The sequence below is a fragment of the Pocillopora damicornis genome, chromosome 3 (assembly GCF_964200805.1).
Source record: "Pocillopora damicornis chromosome 3, jaPocDami1.2, whole genome shotgun sequence".
NCBI classification, from domain to species: domain Eukaryota; kingdom Metazoa; phylum Cnidaria; class Anthozoa; order Scleractinia; family Pocilloporidae; genus Pocillopora; species Pocillopora damicornis.
In genome coordinates, this window is record NC_142672.1 from 24825424 (window position 1) to 24849898 (window position 24475).

Here is a 24475-nt window from a genome sequence, read left to right on the forward strand (position 1 = left end):
AGCCGTTCTTCTAATGGTGTTAAATTTAACAGGTCAGGTTTTTTAGGGAAACTCATTTTATTGGCTTTAGAGAGGCTGGGAAGCTTGCCTTTCGTGAGATTTGAGTCACAATTTCTGCAAATCCATTCAGTATTTTCTACACTTCTTACCCCAGTAACACAAGACTCAACAAGACCTTGTGAACATGCCTTGTACCTGTTAGCATTACACTTCACTACTGAAGACTTGTACCACAACTGGTCGCAACAGGTACATATGTATTCTGGGCCACATTTAATTTTTTCATGAAACAAATTTATTAAAGAAATAACACTGCTTTCATTCTTCCCTGTTTGTAACAACTGATCATTATTAGTTGATACATGTGATGACTTTTGGGCATTTTCAAATTGATTTTCATTGGCTGGTATAGCCATATTTGAATAATTTGATAGTTTGAATTTAGTAGTTCTCCTGACTTTAGCATTTCTGTTTACTTGCTCACTGTGTTCTGGGTTATCTGCTTTCTGTTTCCTAAAACTCTGTTTATCAACTTCTTTTCTGTGTTCTGGGTTATCTGCTTTCCGTTTCCTAAAACCCTGTTTATCAACTTTTTTTCTATGTTCTGGATTTTTTGCCTTCCGTTTCCTAAAACTCTGTTTATCAACTTCTTTTCTATGTTCTGGGTTATCTGCTTTCCGTTTCCTAAAACTCTGTTTATCAACTTCTTTTCTCTGTTCTGGATTTTTTGCCTTCCGTTTCCTAAAACTCTGTTTATCAACTTCTTTTCTATGTTCTGGGTTATCTGCTTTCCGTTTCCTAAAACTCTGTTTATCAACTTCTTTTCTATGTTCTGGATTTTTTGCTTTCCGTTTCCTAAAACTCTCTGTATCAACTTCTTTTCTATGTTCTGGATCTTTTGCTTTCCGTTTCCTAAAACTCTCTGTATCAACTTCTTTTCTATGTTCTGGATTTTTTGCTTTCCGTTTCCTAAAACTCTGTTTATCAACTTCTTTTCTATGTTCTGGATTCTTTTCTTTACGTTTTCTGAACGACTTTCTGTCAATTTCTCTGACCTGTTCTGAATTCTCACCTTTTTGTCTTCTTGATGACTTTTTTGCAATTTCCTTTATGTGATCTGGGTTCTCTGCTTTCCGTTTCCTTTTAGACCTTTTGTCAATTTCTCTTACATGTTCTGGGTTGGTCATTTTCCTTTCTGTGACAGTTTGGTTCTTTTTCTCCCTAATTGTTTCAGTATTGTTGTACCTTTGCACAGAATGTTGATTCTCTCTTTTTCTAAAATCTGCATTAGCTCTTCTCTTTCTCATGTATTCTTTCATGTAACTTTGATCAGCTCTGCGCTTTTCATGTTTATCAATTTTTTTTTTTTTCAACTATACTTTGATCACACGTTTTATTGTTCGGAACCCGACAGTTTCTCTTTTCTACTGTAGAAACATAGTGAGTTTCACTTATGTGTCCAATGTAAATGTCTGTGTATTCCCCTGTCACATTCACTGCTTGAACAACAGTAACAGGAGCAAAAGTTTCAATTGATTCGGCAATATGAATTGACAGATTTAGACAATTGGCCACTGCTTGAATTATAATTGCATCAGCCCATGTTCCCTGACATGACATAATGCTCAAATAGTCTTGCCAAGAATGATCAGTGTTACTCTCTATGAATTTTTCAGGGTTCTGCAGTAAATACTGGACCCCAAGGCTACGTATATGAGAATGGTTATTAGGATTGCCATAAAGCTGATGTGAAACAGCTCGAAAAAAGCAGTCACCACCTCCCCCAACATCAACTGCAGTTCTATTTAATTCAGACAACCTAGTTTCCAATAATGAAACTGAATTAGCCATTGAGGAACGATATGCTGCTAAATTACAAGTATTGGTTGCACTGCATTGATTTGATGGCCCTGGATTCTCTTCAACATCGCCACTCAGAGAGATGACTCTGTGAGATACACAGTAAGTTTTGAATGGAATGTGTTTTAATTTCTTTAACGTTCTGCCGTTAACACGCATGCAAAATAAGGGCAACTTTTTATGCTTTAATGTTCTCAGTCGCACAACAGATAGGTACACATTTTGGCTGAGAGAGAACTTTTTTGAGGGTAATACAAATTTAGATCTGACTGACCGTTCACTGAAATAACTACGATTACGCTCAGACAGCAAAAGTTTTAGTTTAGATGAACTCGGAATGCTTTTTTTAAGGTATGATTTAGCTGCATTTCGAAAAACTTTGGTTTTTCTGAACAGTTTGATGACTCTCCTATATGGAATTCTGGAGGGTTCTCTTTCACGTTTCCTTCTATAATGCAACCTTCGTGTACATGTACAAACATCAACCGTGGTCCTTGACATTCTGCTTTTCATAATTTCATGACTTAGTGAATCAAGATATTCAACTGAATTATCAGTTGGCATTTTCAGCAGAGTTTCCTGGTCGTTAAATTTGGTTTTATCTTCGGCATGCTGGTCAGTTACCACTAAAGTGTTGCATTCACATGTCTGGTTGGCAGATCTGGAGATTTGTTCAAATTTGGCATTTACCTGCTCATATTTGGCTTTTATTTGCTCGTACTTGGCTTTGACTTGCTTGTACTTTGCTTTAATTTGTTTGTATTTGGCTTTCTCGCTTTCCATAGTTATGGCGTAACCCCAGCGAGCGGGGACATCGACGTACTGAAAACACGCCTGGTACTTGTCATCGCCTTCAGAGTAACCCTGGCTAGACGACGGTTTTACTGATTTTGCTGTCCCTGGATACACCGGGGACTGATTACAAACATCTTCACTCACGAAGGCGCCCACTGCGTAGTAGCCCTCCATAATTTATAAAATGGCGAACGCAAACATTCTACCCAATCTGTCAGGTGACTTTACGAGCACTTCCCGAGGACAGCCGAAGTACGGGCGATCTATTAATTCCAATTTTTTTTTAGAAAAAAATAAACCATGATCGAGGATATCCATGAAAAACCTTTTATCGTTTAACCTACAAACTGTAAGTGCTTACCTGAACAATAGCACGAAGGCTTTTCCTCACAACAATGAACGACTCCAGTCCAGAAGCATTCACTAAGCCATTCGTGGGCTCAAACTTTATGAATTACTTTCCAACATCGATACAGCTCCAGGAATAGCAAACACAGCCTTCACCAACTCACTTAACGAGCAGTTGGCCGCGATCGACACTTCAATATCGGATTCTCGGCGAGCAGCTCGACTCGATTATTTAGAGCCCGCGGTGGAAGTAACCGAAATGTCAGCGTTTTATATGCAACACTTTTTAATACGTAAAGTATCCCCCAGTTGTCGGGCCATACCGTTGATAGTTTAGCGGTAATGCCACCACCTCACAATCTTTTCCTTGTAAATGTAGGTGGATCAAATCCTTAGCTTGACAGTTATTTTTTCGTTTTGCTTAACTTCCTTTCTTTGTTTTCTTTGTTTTCTTTTTCGGACAATTATCATTTTCCTGCACATATACATTGAAAAATAGAAGCATTGACACCATAAATGAAATATACGCCGCGAAAGACAAAAGTGTATTCGGAGATTAGGCAAACTTTAATTCACGGATGAAAAACGTACAGTTTTAAACTCTTTTAAGATTATCATTGGCTTCTTTTTCACCCCACCACTATTCTTAGCAACAAAGGTCCCTATTTCGTTTGTTTGTTACTCGCCCAAAACTATCAAATGCACTCAAAAGCCTAAAATCGAAAAAAAGTTTACAGGAATCGACCAATCGAGCGAGCGAGCGAGCGAGCGAGCGAATGCCATTCCCCACATCGTACCTATAACTCGCTCTTGCGCATGCGCGCAATTCACGAGTTAAAAATGAATGAATATACCATTACCTACTGGTCCAAACAGATTGCCAATCAATCCATTTGGTAGGGCCAAGGATTGAAATTTAAGAGCGTGAACACGCTTGTGGCCATTATAAACAGCTCTTTGATTGACTCCTGGTTTTGATATGGGACGAACTGTTCCATCAACAAAGCCGAAACAGTTGTCCAAGGCGGCACCTTTGTCATAAATGGCTACAGAGTAAGTTTGCAGTAGGTTAGGAGACATAATGAAATGATTCCATTCGGTAATCCTGTGGCCATGAGCATTGTACATCCATTCAGTAACTTCGTTGCTAATCATGCTGAGCTCGGGTACTGATCGACCAAAAGTAGAAATCATATCAGACAACCTACATGGATAGCTAAAACGCTTTAGTATAACACAAAGTCCTTCTGTTGAATCACAAACGGTACCATTCGGGCATGTGAAGGTATCAGGCATCTGTAAAACATCCACCAACAATGAGATGTCACTCTTCAAATCTGAAGTCTGCCTTACACTCTGCGGGGTCTTTGTTTTCGAGGGAAAATTTTTCATAATCCCAGTGGCGAAACGGAAGGTTTTGGGGAGTGAATTCTTCATACAGCACGGCAAATTCTTCGTCATCTATTAGCTTTTCTTCCAGAGAAAGGAGCAAAGCTTCCTGTAAAGTCTTAAATGAGTTTTGAGTCATTCTTATAGGGAAAGGCGAAAAGTGTTTTCACTGTTTTCCAGATCATAACTATTAGTCTAAATGATCGCGTTGTTGATCTTAACTACATATTTCCCGCGCTTAGAACGCGGTGCTCGCCCCAGCCCCACTCTCGGTCCTCACGTTTTCCAGACCACCGCGTTCTCAATTCTTAAAGTCCCTAATAAGTTATGTTATGGAACCTGTGAAACTAGCGCTTGAAGAATGAAGCATTACTCTGCGTCAGGCGTAAGCGCCCTGTTAGAAAACAAACAAAAAAATCAAAAGAAATTATTTTAAAAGCTTAAACTTCATAAGCGCGACCCGTGACACGCGGCTACTAGTCAAACTCGGCACTGCGCTATAATTTATTCGCTCTTAAATGGTTTCCTTATTCTTATTTAGCAGTTGGATTCTTTTTTAAGTGTCTCGTATATGATTCAAATGGTTTCGTCAGAAAAGTATGGTTACATTGAGAGGAGAGTTCTTTACTTTTGGGAAAGTCAAGGATAACATTACATCGAGGACTGCGGTTCATCAAAAAGAAATATTTAGGGTTGTCTGTCTTTCAATGGTGTAACAATTATGTTGGTGGAGAGGTGAACTGGAGTAAACCCCATATTTATGAATACGTGAGGCGTGAGTGGCCCAGTGGTCAGAGCGCTGGACTCTGGGTCGGACGGCCCGGGTTCGAGTCCTGGATGGGGCACTACGTTGTGGCCTTAAGCAAGTCGCTTCACTCACCTTGCTTCGTCTTCTCGGATAAGACGTTAAGCCGGAGGTCCCGTCTCCTGCAGGGTTTGGGGTAGGAGACGTTAATTTCCCACGCACGAGATTACTGTGTGATGGATGTCCTCCCCTGGGTTGGGTTGGGTGGATTTTAGTGTTGTAATGCGCACTCGATCATATCATCGCATGTTAGACTGCGCAATATAAGAAATAAACATTATTATTATTATTATTATTATTATTATTATTATTATTGTTGTGTAAGGTTGGAAAATTGTTAAATCATTGATTTACTCTCGGGCAGACAATAACTTAGCTAATACTTTGTGTGCGGAAAATAAAATAATTTCGAAGATACTAGACAGTTTTCCTCCCCCCAAAAAAGTTAGTATTTATTGTAATTTATGTGTTTGTTTGTAAACCTTCACCTCATCTTAATCGTCAGGGAGCATTGTTTTTTGTTATTTGTAACTGAGATCGTTTTCCTTGTTGTAAAATGGTCTTAGTCACTTATAGCTATATGAATTCAAAAGTGAATGTCCTCTTTCACTGCTCGCTATATGGACAAACGTATTTGAATGCGACGAATATTTATCTTGTGTGTTAAAATGTAATTTGAGTGTCGCATAGAATTAATGAAACAGGTGTATTTTTCCAAGCGAAGGAAACTTAACATTCTGATATACGTGGGGAGTATCAAGGTGCTTTAAATATTTATCTGGTGTGAAAATGCAATTTGAGAGTTTCACATAATTGGTGCTGTGGTTGATGTGTGTCCTTTTTTTGTCCTGTGATAGGTACGTGAAATAACAGGTGAAAGGGGGATCTATCAACTTCTTACAAAAGCTGAGCTTAAAAAAAAAGGAATAAGGTTCAGAAAAGAGCAAGATAATGACGACGAAGAGGAAGATAGCGATGATTTCGATGATGATGATGAAGATGACTGAGCGCACGGAAGAAAAGGTTCCATGGCAACTGATTTAGCGAGCAGTAAGAAGAATGATATTTCATAATATATTCTATCAAATATTTTTGGTCGCGCGCGGGATTGGTCTAAATGCATCGTGTGACCGAATATCCACTAGCTCAAAACTGCAGAATATCCTTGAATAAACCCTACCTGATATTCCCCGATTTTCAAACTTTTCGTCCATTAGGGTTGTTGTTGGCTGTTGGTTGTTACAGAAGAAAGGACATGTTTTTGTGTTCATACAGTTGTAACAGCGAACACTGAAAAGTGAACATCTCACGTAATAAACGGTGAACTGTTCGTAAACACTTTCCCCGCGCGTTGCAAAAATAATTCAAGGAAGATAAACACAATAGCCTCCATTTGGCGCAAGAATATTTTCGTATATTTGTCCTTAGATATTATCTGTTGCTCAAAGCTTTCACTTTTCCTCAAGCTTCACTCTCGGAAACTTTTCGCATCTCGGAACGGATTATTTCCGAACAGCAAAAGATACGAAAAACAACGTGCATGTATTCGCGCCAAATGGAGACTACTGTTTATTTAGAATTTCGCAAATGTCTGGACGTGCTTACTGTCTCTTACGGCCCTACACCTATATTTCAGCATAACGTATGAGAGCAGCGTCGAGTTCAAATTGGAAACTTAGATAATTAACCGTCGGTATTTCCCTTCTCAGATCATGCAAATTTTAGTGATTTCGCGTTGTTGTTTTGCAGGGAACTGCTGAGAAATGAACTTAAAACGCATGTGCTGAACCATTTTTCTGCTCATAATTTAGACCTTTAGTTTGTCGTGGTGGTTTGCTGAAGTTCCCAAATTTCTAGTCCCGCGTGAAACGTCTTATACTGTAACCGGAAATGCAAGTTCTTTTCAGCAGTAAATTACCTGGATGTTACTTAGTGTTTTCGCCGATCTGAACGCAAAACGAATTTCTTAGGATATTAGAGTAAAAAAGTTTAGCATAGATCCCAAACGTGGCTTTTTGACGCGAAGAAAGAAAGACTCCTTTAGTCGTCTGTGCCAGGCTCCCCTTTTTTGGAGACAGTCAAGAAAGGTGCGAGGTGAGACATTGGAGGTCTGGGAAGGAGTGAGAGGAGCTTCTTTTCCTTCCCAAACCCCAATTTTCACTCCCAATAATTCGATCTTTTCAAGCAGCTGAGACCCTAGCAGAAGACAAGCTCGATTTATTTAAATCGATTAATTCAAATTAATTAACTCAATTACTTCAAACTAATTAGTTCAATTAATTTTAATAAGCAGACAAGCTTATTTTCTCCTTACGGAAAAAACGACTTTGAGAAAAGGAACAGATGAATGATTCCTTGAGCTTGGATCAGTTCACAGGCAGCGTTGAGCTTTCAAGTAGGCTTATTTTTCGATGCTTTACACAGATGATGCTTGAAATTGGAGATGTATGGAAAATCTTTCATTATCAGAAATGCAAAGTCGATAATTGGTGTTACAAGCTTAAATGCTTGTTTGTCTCACTTGTCATTGTAAATAACAATTTAGTTGGTATATTTTTACCAAACGTTGTGACTTTTTTTAGCCTCACTTTTATTGATTTATTAAAAGGATTTTTGTGAAATATCCTTGTCTCTTTGTAGAAAGTACAAATGACATGAGTGGTTGAAAAAGACCCTGGATACGACTTCTATCCCTGTTGCCTGGATCCTAAAGCACAGCCATTGAAATAGTTCTTTAACGGCTGAACGCACCACGCATAGAATGATATTTGTGTGCAGAGTTTGAATACAAGTGACTAGTATGTAGTCTTTAGTTCGATATAGGCAGCCCCTGTATGAGAGGAAAAACTGGTTAATTTTCTTGGTTCTGATTTGCTTTTTTTCCTCGATAATTTATCGCAGAATCTGTCGGCCTGACTTGTGTAACAATAATGCCTTTCGTGTCCCACCGAGCGACCGTTTTTAATATTGTTTTTGATGATTTGTTTTTGTTTGCATGTTTGTTTTTTTCCTATAACTACCGTCGTTCCTTAAGTTGTTTCATTCAATCGGCAGGCATTAAAAGACATCTAAACATCCTCTCCTTTATACTGCTGTGATTTAATTCTATCAAGTGCTAAACCTGGCGACGAGAAAAACACAAAAGGCGGAAAAAAAGACAGAAATCCTTGCAAGCAGTCTCTATTTTTGTCGTCTGTCCCCTTCCTCCCCCATTTCTCTTCCCCAAACATTTATTGATATTTCTCGTACACAGCCTACGATGGTTAGGTAGGTTTCGGGCTTAATTCTCCCGAAAGGGGATTTTGCTTGCGCCAGCTATTAAATAATCAGAAGAGCAGATTGGTTTGTTTTTTCAAATTATTTTATTTTAGATCACATTCAAGTTGTTTTGCAGCCCAATTGGTATCACGGAGAACGCACAATTTTCACTTCATATATAAAATCAACATCATATCCATTGGCGGTAAACGTGTTACATAACTTTAAGGTTGTTAACTCGTTGCAAATTATAATTAACTGGAAGTTGATATAATGTCACTACTTAAAAATTGAACCAGTGTTCATGATAAGGGATAACTTTAGAGGCTTTACATAACACTACACTTTGATAAGGTGCTAGCGACCCCGCGCAAGACTGGTATCATTTGCAGCGCTCTATCAAAGAATCCCGGCTTTTGAACTTACTGTTGTCGGCTCTGATTGAGTAGCAGCTGTTGTCTCAAGCTCTCCACTGTCTTCTCCATGCCTTCATTTGATTTTTGCATTTGTGCAAGTCGTTGGCTGAGTACGTGGTTTTCTTGCATGAAATTTCGTCTGTGTTTTTCAACCTCCATCATTCTCGCCTTTACCATGTTCTCCATTTGTTGCCGTTGGACCGCTGCTTCAGCTTCCATCTGTTCACGGAGTCTCTTTTTTTCTTGCTCCTGTTTTGCCAGCAGCATTTCCATCTAATTACCAGACAGGAAAAAGTTCAGGTCAGACAGCGCAGCTATAGGAGAGTCATGATGAAAAATATTATGGCATCTACTCTTGTTCACCTCTGTGCTAAAATCATCAAATTTCTCAGTCACTCAGAATGAATTTCTGGTAAAAATACTGAAAAATCTTTCACATAAAACACCCAATGGGACATATTCTTGCTAGCGTTATTCATTCTAAAGATATATTTTGAGGCATTTGAAGGTAAAGTTATTTTGAGGTAATATTCTTATAACAAAAAAATTAAGGAATAATCAATCTAAGTTGACACGTCATAAAATTACATTGGAATGGAACCAAGAGAAAATAAGCAGACAGAGAGGGCGGCCCCTGCACCACGACTCGTTCAGACAAGATGTCAGCTTTTTGTTTGTTTTTATTTCACCTGCCCTGGTACCAAATCGGATGTTACTCAAAAATCCTAGTTCCCAGGAATGAGTGTGCTCACGCTTTTTTAAAAGGCTTACTTTTCTACGTCTTTAATTGGATTTCACAATATTTGATCGCCATGAAATTCGTGTGTCTGTAATCTCTGGAATCAAAGATGTGCATGTTTAGCGCTTCCGTCTGAGAAGGCAAAACTCACAAAAAGCAGTCAATGGTCCTCTTTGTTCCTTTATTCTCTTTTTGTGATCTGGACAAATGGAAATCGTCAAATGATAGATTTGACGATTTTTGAAGCGTGGAGTGAATTCTATAGTGATTGTGAAAATGTCGAATCAATATCAGAATCTGATCAACTGCACACCTACCCCTCCCCTGACCCAACATTAACCCTAACTTGTTATTATATGATTGTTGTTGAGTTAGGGGAGGGGTAGGTGTGCAGTTTCTCAGATACTGACATTGACTCAAAATGTCTTACTTCCTTATGGCGCTGAAGATTTTCTTGTTGTAAAAGTTCGTATTCCTCCTTAAATGAGGACGAAAAGTCACATCAGTATAGGCTTTGTCTAGCAGATGATGAAATTCTATATCCTCACCATGGAAACTAAATTAATCCAGCAATGTTTTTGACAAAGAACAGAGAAAGAAAGCATGAACTTCAATCAGCTTTTGTTCTCCTAATAATCAGTTGATTAAGTTTGTTGAAGAAAGGATGTTATTTTCCGTTCCTTTTATTTAGCCGCAGAACGTAAACAAAAAAATTCCCATTTCATTTTCCATTCCTAATTCTTCCCAATTCCCTTTTCCTCATTCTTCATTTCCTATTCTCCATTCCCGGCATTTATAATTCTCAATTTTTTTCCCGTTAAAAAGTAATATGATAAATGAGTCGATTAAAATTGCATCATCAGTACCTCAAGTTTTATCTTTTCTTGCTCTTGATAGGCTTTGGCGGCAATTTCTCGACTCAAGTTCTCGTCAAAGTCTTTTAATTGTTTCAGCACGCCCAAGTATTGTTGCATTTCTGTCATAAGTTCCTGTGATAAAAGTAGAACTTTCGCTTACATCGTTGCTTTGTCTGTTGGTTTTCTTTCTGGTAACTACCAAGAGATTATAAAGTTATATCATCTTGTAACTACATAATAGTTACTAAGACCAAGAATCGCAATGTACTTGCTTTAAAGGAACTGAATTCGGTTGTATTTTTTTTTGTCCGTGAAACTATTAATGTCAAAAGACACAGATTAGAAACCTTTTAACTCATTAATTTGTCTCATTTTTGGTCTGAATTTTTAATTCCAAGTAAAACTCTATTTACCGGATGAAACTCGAAGAACACAGCAGCACAAACTTGTTTAGCTCCGGTGGCACGAGCTTTGTAGTCCTGCTCAATCTTTTTGTAACCTGCTACAATGTCATCAAACATGACTTTGGCGCGTTCCTTACCATGGAGCTGGTCGAGGATTGGGTCCAAGTGTTACGTTGTTTTTTGAGTTGCTTCAGGAGAGCGTCACAAGCCTCTCGCGTAAACTGATCATTCTCAGTCTGCCACGTGGCATACTCTCGGTCTGCAAACGACTGAGAAATAATAAAAAAAAGAAATAGACCTTTTATATTCACAGTGAATACCAGTGTTCATCTTTCCGTGCTGTTGTTAGTTCCCAAACTTTAACTGGACATTTATTTGTTGTTTCTGTAAGTAACTTGTACAAAAAAAATTGAAATTTAAGAACATTTCTCCCCAGTAAGTCCAAAAATCAATGCTGGGAAGCACTGTAACTATTATCTTGTGGCATTCATAGTTGTATAACCAGACAGTTACTAAATATTTATCACTTATTGATTGGAGTTAGGTCGATGCTGTCATGAAATGAACAAGCAGTAGCCTCCACCTAGCGCGGAAACGTGCACAAAAAACAGTCATCAGAAAATGTGTAACGCGAAGCGTTAGCAAAGCTTGAGGAAAGTTTTGAGCCTCGTGGAAAAAGAACTAAGGATATCTCATTGCTTTGGAAATGCTTCTGCACAACCTATTCTTTTCACCGCACTCGATTTCGGACCAGGTACTCTGCTGCTTTTAGATATTTCACCAAGATCCGAAAACTTGAGTTAAATCATAAAGATTTTGTCCTGTTAGAATTCTGTCACGTATCGAAAATTTTATTCATCCCCACAAAAATGTTGGGGAAACTGAATGGACGAAGTTTGCAAAAGTTCGTCGGCATCATTTTATTCCAAAGTACTGAATGAGGAATGTTAAAGCAATGTGTAAAAACTCCTTACCGCCAGTTCGTTCAGGTACCTCTCGGTTGCAATGGAGGATATTCCGATTGTTTCAGCTTGGAACTCACCAACTGCTTGGTCAAATGCAGTTTCATGACATTTACGAATTTCTTCGGAGTCACAAGGCAGTTGATTGGACAGTTTTGAAAGCACGACAGCGCTGTAGACATTCATGGCTTCGTGCGTTGCTTCAGAACATTTATCTGTTACAAATGTGTCCCAAGCTGACTGGACATTAGGAATTACTCCAGGAGTGTTGATGGCCTGCACGTAAAGCTCAACCAAGGCAGCCAAACCTGGAAACAGAGTGGGTCATTGAGGGATGAAAATTGTCTTTAAGTTTAAGGACATACTCAATTAGAAAAGTATGCAGTAGAAAAAAGGTGTAAAAGATAATCTAAAATTGAAAAACATTGTGACTCCCATAATTCAAGAAGTAGGCCGCGATTTAAGATTCTAGAGAATACGCTAATCCCTCGAAATTTGTCCTCAAAACCAATAATTTCCGTCTGAAAAATACATAGAAATCTGAGAGCAGTTACGAGTTGCTCTCTCACGAGAGATGAAAGTCAAACGAAGATGCAATAGTAGCCTTTACCTTCACCAGTCACAAGTTCTCCGTCGTTGAAGCTGTGCTTAGGAGTAAGAGTTCTTTTCAACAAGACCTTGAACTTTTCCATCCCAGAGAAGAACTCACTGTTGATCTCACTTTTGTTTCTGTTGATGTTTTTCATGACCTCTTCATTTACTGATGGTGGTGGCAGTTTAAAGGCTTCGAAACCAGGGAAGAAACGCAAAATGCTTTCAGCGACTTGTTGGGTGTGGTCTGCCTGTCCCATTCCTTGATCCTTGAAAACCTGGTTGGTTTAAAAAGCAGTTGTAATAAGGAACCAGTCATTTTCTTTTAGGGTGGGAGGGAAGGATTCTGGAAGGAAGGTGGTTTTCAGTGGGGAACGGAGTGGGGATCAGTCGTTGCCAACAGAGTATGAAGGGGATACCTTTGGAAAATTGCTAATGAAAGGGGGAGGGGGGAGGGGGGGGGGAAGGGTTACAAGACTATTACAGAGTCTTTTAGGGGTGATCAGGTGAACTTTATTGTGACAGATCCCAGATCCTCTGTCATCCCTTTCATATAGACGTTTATATCACAAGCCAAAACAAGATTTAGATCCCCATCCCTGAGGATATGGAGCACATTACAATGTGATCAGTGATGAAATTTTCCTTTGGGATACGCGTTAAAACCGTTGAAATACAGTGCCTGTATTTCACCAATACAAGCTTTTTAAGTACACGCAAAAATATGCATAATTTATAGACTCCCCCCCCCCAACCCCCTCCGCTTATCTCTCTCCCCCTAAAATCTGATGTACTTGTTAAAAGATACTCCATTGAGGTCATATCTGATGGCAACCCCCATTGAGTTGTCGATCAAAACAGAAGCCAGCAAAACAATGAAAGTAAATATGGGATTGTCATCCAAACCTTCTCCCATCACTGCGTCAATTCCCTCTGAGTCTAATGAGACCACGGTACATTCTCTGCCAGTGGAGTCCTGAAAAACAGAAATAGCAAGTTTCAAGTTGTGCAAGCTCTGGTGTGAAGGGGTGATTCCACTGTCGCTGGATTTGGAGGCAACAATGACTTGCTATTCTCAAATGACATTTAAAGCAGCGCAACTTAGTTTTGGCTCGAAATGGGGTAATAGTTACTTCAAATTTTGAAATTTCTTACCTTTCATAAACTTGAGATTATCACAATATCTCTAAAAGACAAAGGATGCCAAATTTTCTTGAAAAATGTAAGTTACATGAGTGATTCTTCTTTTTATCGGTTTCCTCTTTAAGTGCCTATTACCTGACACACCAGTGCAGAAAATGACCTCCTGTCCCCACCTCAGCTTTTTTACAAGGACCTTTCAAAGGCTTAATTCGACATGAATAAGCCATAAATAAAGTCATTCAAAAACATTTTATTGTCATGGGAACCTGGTATACACATCAAAACATCTCTTCTGCACCCTTAATGCTTAATGAGTTTGAAAACTGCTATGCTTTTGCCAATTAAAATGTAGTAATCGTGTCAATAAATGAGCGAGATACAGTTGTAGCTATCTGGAGAACATCGAAGAGTTAAAATTTTCTTTCAAGCACTTACATTGTTTTACTAGTAACGCAACTGCAAGATAGGGATAAAGCATTTTAGTTACCAGATCGACGTGAACTTACTCGCATATTTTGTGGCACTATCCACATTCAGATTCCAACGGTTTCCGGATCAAAATGATGCCTGAGAGGGAACACCTCAGGTTGATCGAAAGCTTCGCTCAAAATATACGACTTCCCTTTTCCGTATGGACCGGCAATCGATACAACATACACTGGATCTACGTATAGCAAGTGTGATGAATTATATTTTCATCAGTTTTGATATAACTCTCATAGTTTTAAATCGCCCCTTGAAGTTATGTTTCAAACAGTCATACCAACTTATTTTATCGGCATACAAATTAAGGAATTTATCAGCCGTGATCACAGGTAGACCGAATTTGATACACGACTTCCACTTCGTTATGATGCTAGGAGCCAATAGAAATATAAGATTTACATGGAGAAATTTTGATTGCATTTTTAAATTGAATGTGTCTGAAGGTACGTGAAAAAGGCAGGTAGCCATCCTCGATTCAGTCGTCTTTTTACCGGTGTGGTTTTCGAGTCGATTCACAGTGATTCGGATGGTTATTAGTTTCCCTTCGTAGAATACATAAAGGAAGAAACAGAGAATAAAAAACCGCGCAAATAGCCATAAGAAGGCCAGAAAAAGAGACACACCCATACCTTCATGCACGTGCGACTAAAGCAAGATATGCTGTTGTCGTAAGTGAATCTATTAAAGTCCAGACCAGAAGAGCAGTTCTAAAGCCGAAAAAGCAGTTTTTGAAACGCACTTCGACTGACAGTCACAAACCAAAATGGACATCATAACGAATTGTAGGAAAAGTACTGTGACTAATCTGTGGTGCGTCTGACTCGCGTTTATGATTGCTTAAGTTGTAAAACGAAATTTTTGAATCGCGGGTTGAAAAAGAAAAACCCATGACCCTCCTTGATTATTGTTGAAACTAAAAGGAAAACTGCATCAAGATAAACTGGAAAGCTCGAGATCAACGTACGTTAACAAGCATATGAAGGTGCCCAGAAAAAGTAAGTCCCTAAATTGATAACTACGTTAACTATAAAAACCAAATCGAACACAAAAAGATATCAATCTGCCCATTTTTATACTATTAATAATAATATTCTTTCTTTTCTTTTTCTTTTTTTTCATTATTGTGCCATTGCGTATTCTTCCGAATGCCTACCTTGAACGTGTGTGGATACAGAATTTTACACCCACGGAAGACATTCGATGGGTGGGAATGTTTTTCGTCGATAGAGTAAAAAGGAGCAATACGCCCCCCACCCCGCTTAAGCAATTTTGTAGGCGTGCGAAGACATGTTAGTGAACAATGAAGATAACCAGTCTCCCCACCCTCCCCATTCCCTAGCCATGACGCTTCTCTTCGCTATTTCATGGTTACATGTGTGCAGTTCTCATTGCGCCCAGTAAGAGCTTGAACATATATAAAAAATAAAACTTGTTATGTAAAAACTGATGACCATGAAGATATGGACAGAAAACATACCTTTCACAGTCTTAAGCTTCTTCAGCGCTTCCTCCACCACATACAGTGACGTACGTTGTCCTCCGGTTTTGATTTATTCTCCAGTTGCTGCGTTCCACTGGCAGTTGTTGGGTAAACAAAGAGGGATGGCAATGCTTTGATTTTTTCTTGAAGCCATGTTTCCAGCTCTTTTCTGAAAGCACAATAAATAAATGTAACATGAAACACTAATGTCCAGGAAACAAAATAAAGTTTGCAATCCATTTATACACGCAATCACATGATTTCGAGTGCTGTTTGTAGAAATAAGCACGAGTAAATTTTTCAAAGATCAAAAAAGTTGCAGAAGCCGGTAGGACATGTGACAAGTGGAATTTGCGGTCTTTGAAAAAAATTATGAAAGGATATTTCTTCCAAATTGCAACAAACATTTCTTCATTGTGATTGACCAAAAGAAATTCAATTCCGTATTTTGAAAACAATCTGTGTAAAAGGGACAATTTTCCTTACATACACCTTCAAGTGATTTCTTCCAAAAGCCTGGCTTTTCTACTTCTTGTTTTCTCTCTCGAGTATCTGCTACGTCTCTTTACCGCTCTTCCGCTTCTCTGGTTTGTTTAATTAGTCAATCAACTCAGCCGTTTCGCCACTCCTCATTTCATCCCGTGAAACTTGCTTAGCCATCTCATTTGACTTTGCGTTCAATTCATCCCACAGAGCTTTCATTTCTTCTTCTTGTTTTTAATTCAACGCTCTTATTAAATCTTCCTTGTCTGGATCACCTTGATCCTTCATCTGTTGACGAAGAGCTTCTCTTTCTATCCTTTGCTGGGCGGCTCGATCAGAAAGATTTTGAGCCATTTTCATGATTCCTTTGTTGCATCCTTGAAATGCCAGGAACCGTTCTTGTAAAGCTTCTTCTTCCCCTTCCCTTTCCCTTTTTTTATTTATCCACCGTATTCATTAAAAGCAATTTCCTCGATTGTGATTGGTTTAAAAAACTCCTGTTTTTCACTTATTCACTTGCCAAGTTGTTATCGGACAGTTTGTTATCAGACAGTTCAATAAGCTAATCACATTCAAAGTTGTAGTTTAAATCAACCAGTCACAACCTTGGTTTCAATCACCATAAAAACAGTGTACAGGCTCCTAAATTGGGACTTTCTTCAAAATGGAGAATTTTCCCCATAAACCATGACAATATTTTAGAAGATTTTGTTTGGAAATTGTCATTTTTATGATTAATTGGCAATAAGACTTCGCGACGTCCGATTCGGTTTGTAATTATACTGGCCCTATTAGGGGTTATCGGGATACAGGATATTTGGGTAAAAAATATAGGGATACGGGATATTTGGGCAGAAAATTAAATAGATACGGGATACTTAAAAAAAAGATTCCCTACCCCCCACGGCTTTTTCCATTTTGCGCCACTTTCCCGGTTACCTATTACTTTGAAGTCACCTCAGTCCTTTAGCAATTCTTTACAGAATGTTACATATATGAGCATACCATCGATAAACATGATGTCTTATTTGTACGTAATTTCTATTTGAAATACGAAGCGTCCCAGGAAAATGCATTTTTCTTTATCAGGCACCTAAACATATCACGCTCAATGACGTCATCATGGTAACTAGCACTGTGGGGATACGAACCACAAGAATTAGCGGGATACGGAATATTTTGGCCAAAAAGTACTGGGATATGGAATACTTAGACCCCTCCTAATGGGGCCTCTATACTCGTGTTGCTCGAATAATTTTCCCTCTCTTACTTTGGGGTAGCCCCACCTGGTACGTTTTACTCAATAGGATGGTCCAGACGTTTGTGCATGTTTTGTAGACTAACTGATCTGAGAGATACTACAACAGCTGGTGGAGGTGAACCTCATGTCTGGCACAATGGGTAGATCTTGATGAATACCAAAACGGAAATAATTTCACAGAACTACACCCGTTTCCTATCTTGAGTGCTTATAAAATATGTCAGTGAAGTTGAGTCAATCTAAACACAAATTCCGTGACGTATACTATCACTTGTCACGCAACATTCAGCCTGTCCTTAAGGAGTCACGGAATGGTTTTACTTCAACAGTTCGCTGAACATTTCTCTTTCTTCTAGTGGCATAAAGGTCATCTATAAAATGTTGAGCCAGACTATTAATACTTCAAGGAGCGATCAATAACAATGAAACATATTTTTAAAACGTTTAGCACTTCCGGCTTGCGGCTTATCACGTGATCGGCAAGCTCCAATGGTCGTGTAATGCAGAGTTCCCTCGTGAAATCATGCAACTGGCTGATGGAGTGAAGTTAATATTTCAGCTGTAGAATCCTTGTGTTTCCTCCTTTCAGCCCGGCTCTGAACTTGTAAAATAGTTTGCTATGTAAATTTCATTTAACCAAGTTGAAGCAGCACAACAGCTGTGGTTCAATTTCAGAAAACACGAACATGAGCAATCGTAGAGTAAAGAGGAAGGAGAGGTAAGGTTGTGGTCTGCCAACTTAAGCAAGAATGCATTTCTTAGATGGTTTTTAGTGGATGTGTACGATTTCTAACTCATGTACGCTTGAGAAAATTTAATATTGCACAGTTTAGAGCTACTTAAGTGAGTTTTGTAAATTGGTATTTACAATAGTTGTTTTATGTGCATGTAAGATTAGCAACCTTTAATGCTTCATCATGAAAGTGAAAGTTGCCTATGTCATCATGTTCCTGTTTATTTATAGGGAGTTTTACGTATAAATTCTTTGTTTTTCCAGTATCTCTCTGTTTTTCGGTTGTTCGATTGTTTTATTTCAATAATTTGAGACTGTTCCTTTAAAATCGATGAATTTCGAATTCATCGGTAACTGCTTGCAAAGAGTACAGCAATTTAAACGTAATGGGTATCGTTTAATCGACATCAGTTTGCAAATTAAAGCTAAATTTACCACATTTAAAAGCATCTCAGCTTGGAAAAATAGTCGTTATATGAGTGAACCGAAATTTTAAAGCTAAGACACCCGTTATGAAACGTTACTTAGACCTGATTCAAACGTTGCACACTGTAAATCATAATTCTGGAGTCGAGAGTTATTTTAATGCAACAAGTATTTATGATCATGACTTTGCCCCGCTTCCTTTCCCAACAATCGATGAATTCTTAACTGTCACTCACTTTAGTATTGACTTTAATTGAATCATCTCTACCTTGAAGTTAATTTCGATGTATCAAATGTGCCATTTTAACAATAGTTATATATCTTAATTGTTACTTTTTGCTGCCGTAATAACTTTTTAAATATCACCGCTATGACACTGTAGAGTATATACTAAGTTTGAATCTTCTAACGGTCAGATAATTCTACCTGAAGTTCAGTAATTAACTCTCAATGGCTTCACTTCAAACAGCTTTGCTTTGCTCAATTTTTTTGTTAAAATTTCTTGATCATATTCTACATCTAATGCATGGGAGCATCATTTGTGACTAAATCACCCTTATCAGTTTCTTACCACTGTATGGTGTTTATTTTATTTTAATTTACTGCTTTTATGATTTTGACTGTACTTTTGGACTTGATAGTTTTTCAAAGTTTAGTAATGAACGGTTGTATTATTTCCAATGCCTACTTAGCTTCTTGTTTCAAATCTAAGCTACTTTGAAATGCTCTCTTTCTTCTGTTTTTATTTCATTGCTAACTCAGAGTGACTTCTTTACTTGGGTGCCAAGTGTTAATTAAACAAGTGGATTCTGTCACCATTTGCAGCAATGATTTGGTTGCTAAGTCTCAATGATTCCAAAAAAATAATGTTCTCTTCAATTGCAATACAAAAAAAGTTTCAAAGACCTTGACACTTCACTGAAAACTAGTGTTGGAGATTAGTGGGAAAAATTATGTATTCATTTCTGCATTCCTGAATGCTGGTTTGCACGAAGAATACTGAGAAAACCCAAAATAGACCCCTGCTAACATTACTAACATTAACATTCTAGTCTCATACGGTCAACTTTCATTGGCAGCGAGGTCAGTTTGCAATCTCGCACCTTGTCTTTATGAACTATATTTATGCTTGTTTTTCTTTGGAATTTTGTTTGTGATATTTTGTCTTTGTATGCATTTTTAAAGTATATGTGTTTGCTTTTAACTTTTGTAAACAAGCCTCTCTGAGAATCACCATGTTGTGAGTGCCCTGTTTAAATGTTAATATCCCTTTCACTCCCAGAAGTGATAAACATGTAACTTCTCCCTATAGTGTTGATACATTATCCAGTGAAAAGGTAATGAGATTACTCAAGCTTATCGGGTACAAGATATTATCTTGATTGAACACCAAATTCTTATAACCAGTTTACAAGGAAATGTGTAGCAGCAAGAGAAGAGAATTATCAATCAGATCTTGGGAGATATTCATGAAATAACTAAATTATGAACTTTACAAACAGCTGACGCAAATCATCTACTTCAACATTTTCATCATGTACAGAAACATTTTTCTGTTGTTGCTATAGGGCTTTTGTTCCTCTCTGCAACATTTCTTGTTTTTGACATTTGACTCAGAGATGAGATCCTGTTTTAATTACACATTCAGGTGTTCAGGAGCAAAGAACAAATTTTACATTATTTTAAAACTAAATGTTTGAACAACTTGTAATTTTTTAATGATGTATGCCAATTCAATTGTTAAATGAATGCTTATTCTATTTGATAAATAGATTTTGTGTTGTTGTGTGTTTGTTTAGGTATAGATCATAGTTCATGTCAAAATGTGCAAAGAACAAAAAAGTGGCACATGAGGTGCAGTCTAGTGTGCTACAGATGTACTTACCACATTTTGATGTAAGAACCCATCAAATGCACATATAATTCAGTTTATTGGATAAATAATAATAATTGATCTATATGTGTTTACTTCCTTGCAGCTGAGTTCCAGAATATTCTGAATTCTGGTTAAGTTCCATTCCAACAGCTGCAAGTGTTCTGATACTTGACTTACTGAACAGCCACAACTTACAGTGATTTTCTCAGAGAGCAGTTATTTTTCCAACAGCCAGTTGAATTTTTTGCTGTCCACCAGATTAATCACTACCCAGTAGATTGTTGTGAACACAATCTGCCACACAATCTACTGGGTCAGTGGTTTATCTGGTGGATGGTATTATTGATTCAATCCAGCAACAGCAAGTACCGGAGAGTTTAATTCAACTACTGCTACCATCTCACAGGAGAAGCAACTTGAGAAGTGAGTGTTTATCTTGTATGTATAATTGACATCTAGATATAAATTTATATATAAAAAAATTAAAATAATAATAATAATAATGATGATGATGATGATGATAATGATAATAAATAGACCTTTAGCCGACAATAGAGCTTCTGTAGTCTGCAACAAAGTGTATCAAATGATAACCACAACTACTTGATTTGAGCTCTATTACACAGTACATGTACATGTGTAAGGATACATTGTACACCAGTATGATGGTTAACATTCTCAACTTTTTTAAGATAACATCATATTCAATTTTATATGTAAACAAGAATTAGCATAACACAGCATAGTGAGGTATGAATGTTCAGGAATATAAGTACATCACAGACAATTTACAGAGTCAAAACAAAACTAACCTTACATGTACTTGGATTTTGTTCCACTTATTTTGAGTTGGCCAACAAAAGAGTTGCCAGTAATCATATAGTTGTGTTTGCACAAAGATTTCTGGAATGGTTACTGGGCAAACAAGAAATAAGTGATGAGGAACATGGGGATTAATCCCTTGGTCAAGTGATAGATTGTTTGAGAAAACTCAAAAGGTTTTTGAGCAGCCACTCAACTCCTTCTCCTCCAGTTGTGCATAAATCCTTAAGCAGACTACCCATTTATACCTACTCATTGTTACAGATGAAGTGGTTAAGATTTAAACTGATTTTCAATGCTAATCATTTTCATCAATCACAACAAATAAGCAATATAGGTGTTTAATTAACTTTAATATATCATGCTTGATAATATTACACCCAAGCAAACCATTTCAACTCCTGCTGACTTGATTTAGGTCGCTGTTTTTGTAGCACTCTTTTGTATTACCAAGCCATTAAAAAATCTTGAAGTAGCCTTACTACAGGTATATGGAGCTTCATTCTTTTATTTCAGAGCAATTTATAGCTGATTTTCCAAAATTTTGAACCCATTAAGTGATGTCAATTTCACACTAAACTTTACACATACATGCATGGAGCAAAGTTTACTGGTGGGTTTCAAGATAGCTTGGATGTTTTCCAGGCTTGATCTGTTTTTAATGCTTTTTGTAATCTTCCATAATTAGTCAGTTGGCCTCTTAGCTACAATCTGTTTGCATGGTGTTGCTGGCCACTCACAGCTCTCACCTTCTCTTAGCTGAGGCTCCACTAGGTATTTGGTATGATCACTATCTGCTTCTGATTCGGAGTTGTCAACTTGATTGAAAGTGGCAGATTTCTTTGACACATCAGTTCCTTGTTAAAAATTTCCCTTGTGATCTTATCTCCTCCATTACTGACAAGGGCTGTGCATATTGTAACAAATAATTCTTTTTGCAACACTTAATTGCTACATTTTTTCCAGAGGCAGGAAATTGATGTGCATTGTTTCATAGGATTTCCACTGTCTCAGCATTGGTACCTTTTGCATGGTGTCAGATTTCTTTTTTTGATTCTTGACTGTACTTAAGGGTGCTTCTTAAAACAGTTCCCTTAGTCTATGTCCTTTAGCTCAATGGTGTATAATTTTCCAGCTCTGGTTTTATCAATTGCCTCATCAAGTGTTAATGCTTTGATTCACTTCCTGACTTCACAGCTCTTTAATCCTGTTACCAATATGCAGAAGATCAGTTCATTGTTTAATACACATTAAGCAACCAAATGCCAATTTTTGTTGCCTGTTTCTGATGTCAATTTTCCCATCTTCATGGTTTACACTGAAATAAGCAGTGCTCAACAATGGAAACTGTTGGGTTTTATGTGATCCCCAACTAGTAAAGTTTTACCTTTTTGGTAGGTTTCCTTTCTCACAGCACTGTTCTGAGAATTATTTGTTAAACTTTTTTTCAAGTTCTCTCTTTCCAAAAGCTCCAATCCTCCACCTGATTACCTTTCAGACTGATTTGAAGACCATCATATGCATAGGCTGTGGGAATAATTCTACACACACTATACTGTTTACTTTTCATTAATCAAAAATAAATTAGTATCAGTGGCTAATTAAAGACCATCATTATTATGCTTGGGCAGCAGAAATGGTTAAAGCTACACACACTGTCCTGTCTCCTTTGTCACTTATCAAAAATGAATCAGTATCAGTAGTTGGTTAAGGACCATTGCAGTGTTCAACACTCAAGCTGGAATTGTGCTACACACTATTCTGTTTCCTTTGTCGCTCATGGTAAATAAATTAGTGTCACCATCCAAACACATTAAAATAAAACTTAAAATTATCACTTAGTGCTTTGATAAGAATATATTGTTTCAAAAAGTGTGAAAAATAGAACTGGCTGCCTTTAAGAAAAGGATCTTAAACTGAAAAATAAATTTTATGCAACCTCTGAGCATCAGGCTTGAGACAAGACCTTAGGTTGATATTCTTTATCATATATTTTGATCTAAGTATAGTATAAGCTTAATTGTACAAACTGGAGATGTGTCCAGTTTTCTTTGATGTTTGCCATCAGATGTGATTATTCATAAAACTTCCTGGGATTTTACATTTATATGGTACAAGGTCATACAAAAACACAAATCTATATTTGTATTTTGGCTTTGACACTCACTGTGATTGATTTTGTATTTTTCAGTTATTATGACTAATGATTTTAAAAAGGATTGTCTTTGTGGATTTCTGCAGTGAAGCAGATTATCCTTGATAGAATTCTGTTCTGAAATAAATTAACCTTAGCTTCTACAGTTGCATCAATTAAACATTGATTAAATGGACAGGACTGGAGGCTATTTATTGTGTCCAGGCTTAAATATGGTAAATTCAATCAAATTAAACTCTAGTTTTTACATGTTTCTTTGTCGCTTTTATTTTCAGAAGCTGATTGGCAATATGTCAGAAACTGCAAGAACTGAGAAGAACAGTTCAAAGAACATTTATGGTGACCCACCAAAGATCAGTATTAGTCTTCCAGGGATAAGTGAACTAACCCAGAATTCTAAACGCTGGAGGGATGTTCAACTCCCAATTGACATTCTGTTGTTAACAGTGAAGGACTGTGAGTTCTTAAGTTGCTACTATTACGTTGTTGATCCATTCAGAAGTTATTTTAAAGGACTTGGTCATGTATACTTTGGAAGCATTGGTGATGATCAAGATGTTAAACTGAAAGTTGCTTTGATGAAATGCTCAGAGGGTGCTAAAGTTCCTGGTGGTGCTTTGACTGTTGTAAAGAATGCTGTCACTCAGCTGAGGCCAAAAGCTGTCTTTTCTGTGGGCCACTGTGGTGGTATGAATCAGGAATCAACAAAGCTGGGGGATGTGGTTGTATCAGAAAAGCTCACAACCTATTCCTATCAGAAGGTTACACAGGATGGAAAGAAGTTTCGTGGGTTCATAACTCCTGTCAGCAGAGACATTGCTGAACTCATCAAATGTGCAGGTTATGGTTGGAATCCACCCTTAGAGAACCCTAACAAAAGGAAAGTTGAAGTCCACTGTGGTGAGGTTTTGAGTGGTTCTGAGCTCGTACAAGCTGAGTGGCGACGAGATGAACTAGTGAAGTCATTTCCTGAAGCAATTGCAATTGAAACTGAAGGAGAGGGTAAGATCTCTTTTTCCTTTGGAGTAACTGTTATTGTAAAATCTTCTCAAAGAGATATTTTGGTACATTTGTTTTCTGGGAGAGAGAGTTGATACTTCTGTGGTGGGTAACCCTTGCGAACTGAATTCCCAGTTTTCTGGGAATTCCTAGGAATTCCTAGGAATTCCCAGGAATTCTCAAAAAT

General features: G+C 37.7%; 2 protein-coding genes and 2 pseudogenes across 6 annotated transcripts in view; 2 read left to right on the plus strand and 2 right to left on the minus strand.

Annotated features, from left to right (window-relative positions):
* Nucleotides 1–7820, plus strand: part of LOC149048991 (NLR family CARD domain-containing protein 4-like) — a 33838-nt pseudogene extending 26018 nt beyond the window's left edge. The window contains exon 6 of the transcript XR_016185174.1: nt 6055–7820. The product of XR_016185174.1 is annotated as an NLR family CARD domain-containing protein 4-like (transcript). The remainder of the gene's footprint in view (nt 1–6054) is intronic.
* The window catches only part of LOC149048990 (NLR family CARD domain-containing protein 4-like), an 80415-nt gene that overhangs the window by 37788 nt on the left and 18152 nt on the right, over nt 1–24475 (plus strand). For 2 of the 3 annotated variants that reach the window (XM_089201410.1, XM_089201409.1), the window contains exons 1-3: nt 17773–17995; nt 20416–20735; nt 23565–24291. In XM_089201410.1, coding sequence (XP_089057536.1) covers nt 23580–24291 — 712 coding nt within the window. In that variant the 5' untranslated portion in view covers nt 17773–17995; nt 20416–20735; nt 23565–23579. Of the gene's footprint in view, nt 1–17772; nt 17996–20415; nt 20736–23564; nt 24292–24475 lie in introns of those variants that run through there. The other variant, XM_089201408.1, reaches the window with a different exon arrangement.
* On the minus strand, nt 1012–3254 carry LOC149048994 (uncharacterized). Its single transcript, XM_089201450.1, has 2 exons — nt 3017–3254; nt 1012–2918 (listed from the first exon to the last, which is right to left on the minus strand). Exon 2 carries the CDS (start codon nt 2827–2829, stop codon nt 1354–1356), a length of 1476 nt encoding a protein of 491 aa, XP_089057576.1. The 5' UTR covers nt 2830–2918; nt 3017–3254; the 3' UTR covers nt 1012–1353.
* Nucleotides 10113–12829, minus strand: LOC149048995 (guanylate-binding protein 4-like; annotated as a pseudogene). Its single transcript, XR_016185178.1, has 4 exons — nt 12444–12829; nt 11846–12141; nt 10881–11140; nt 10113–10599 (listed from the first exon to the last, which is right to left on the minus strand). The product of XR_016185178.1 is annotated as a guanylate-binding protein 4-like (transcript).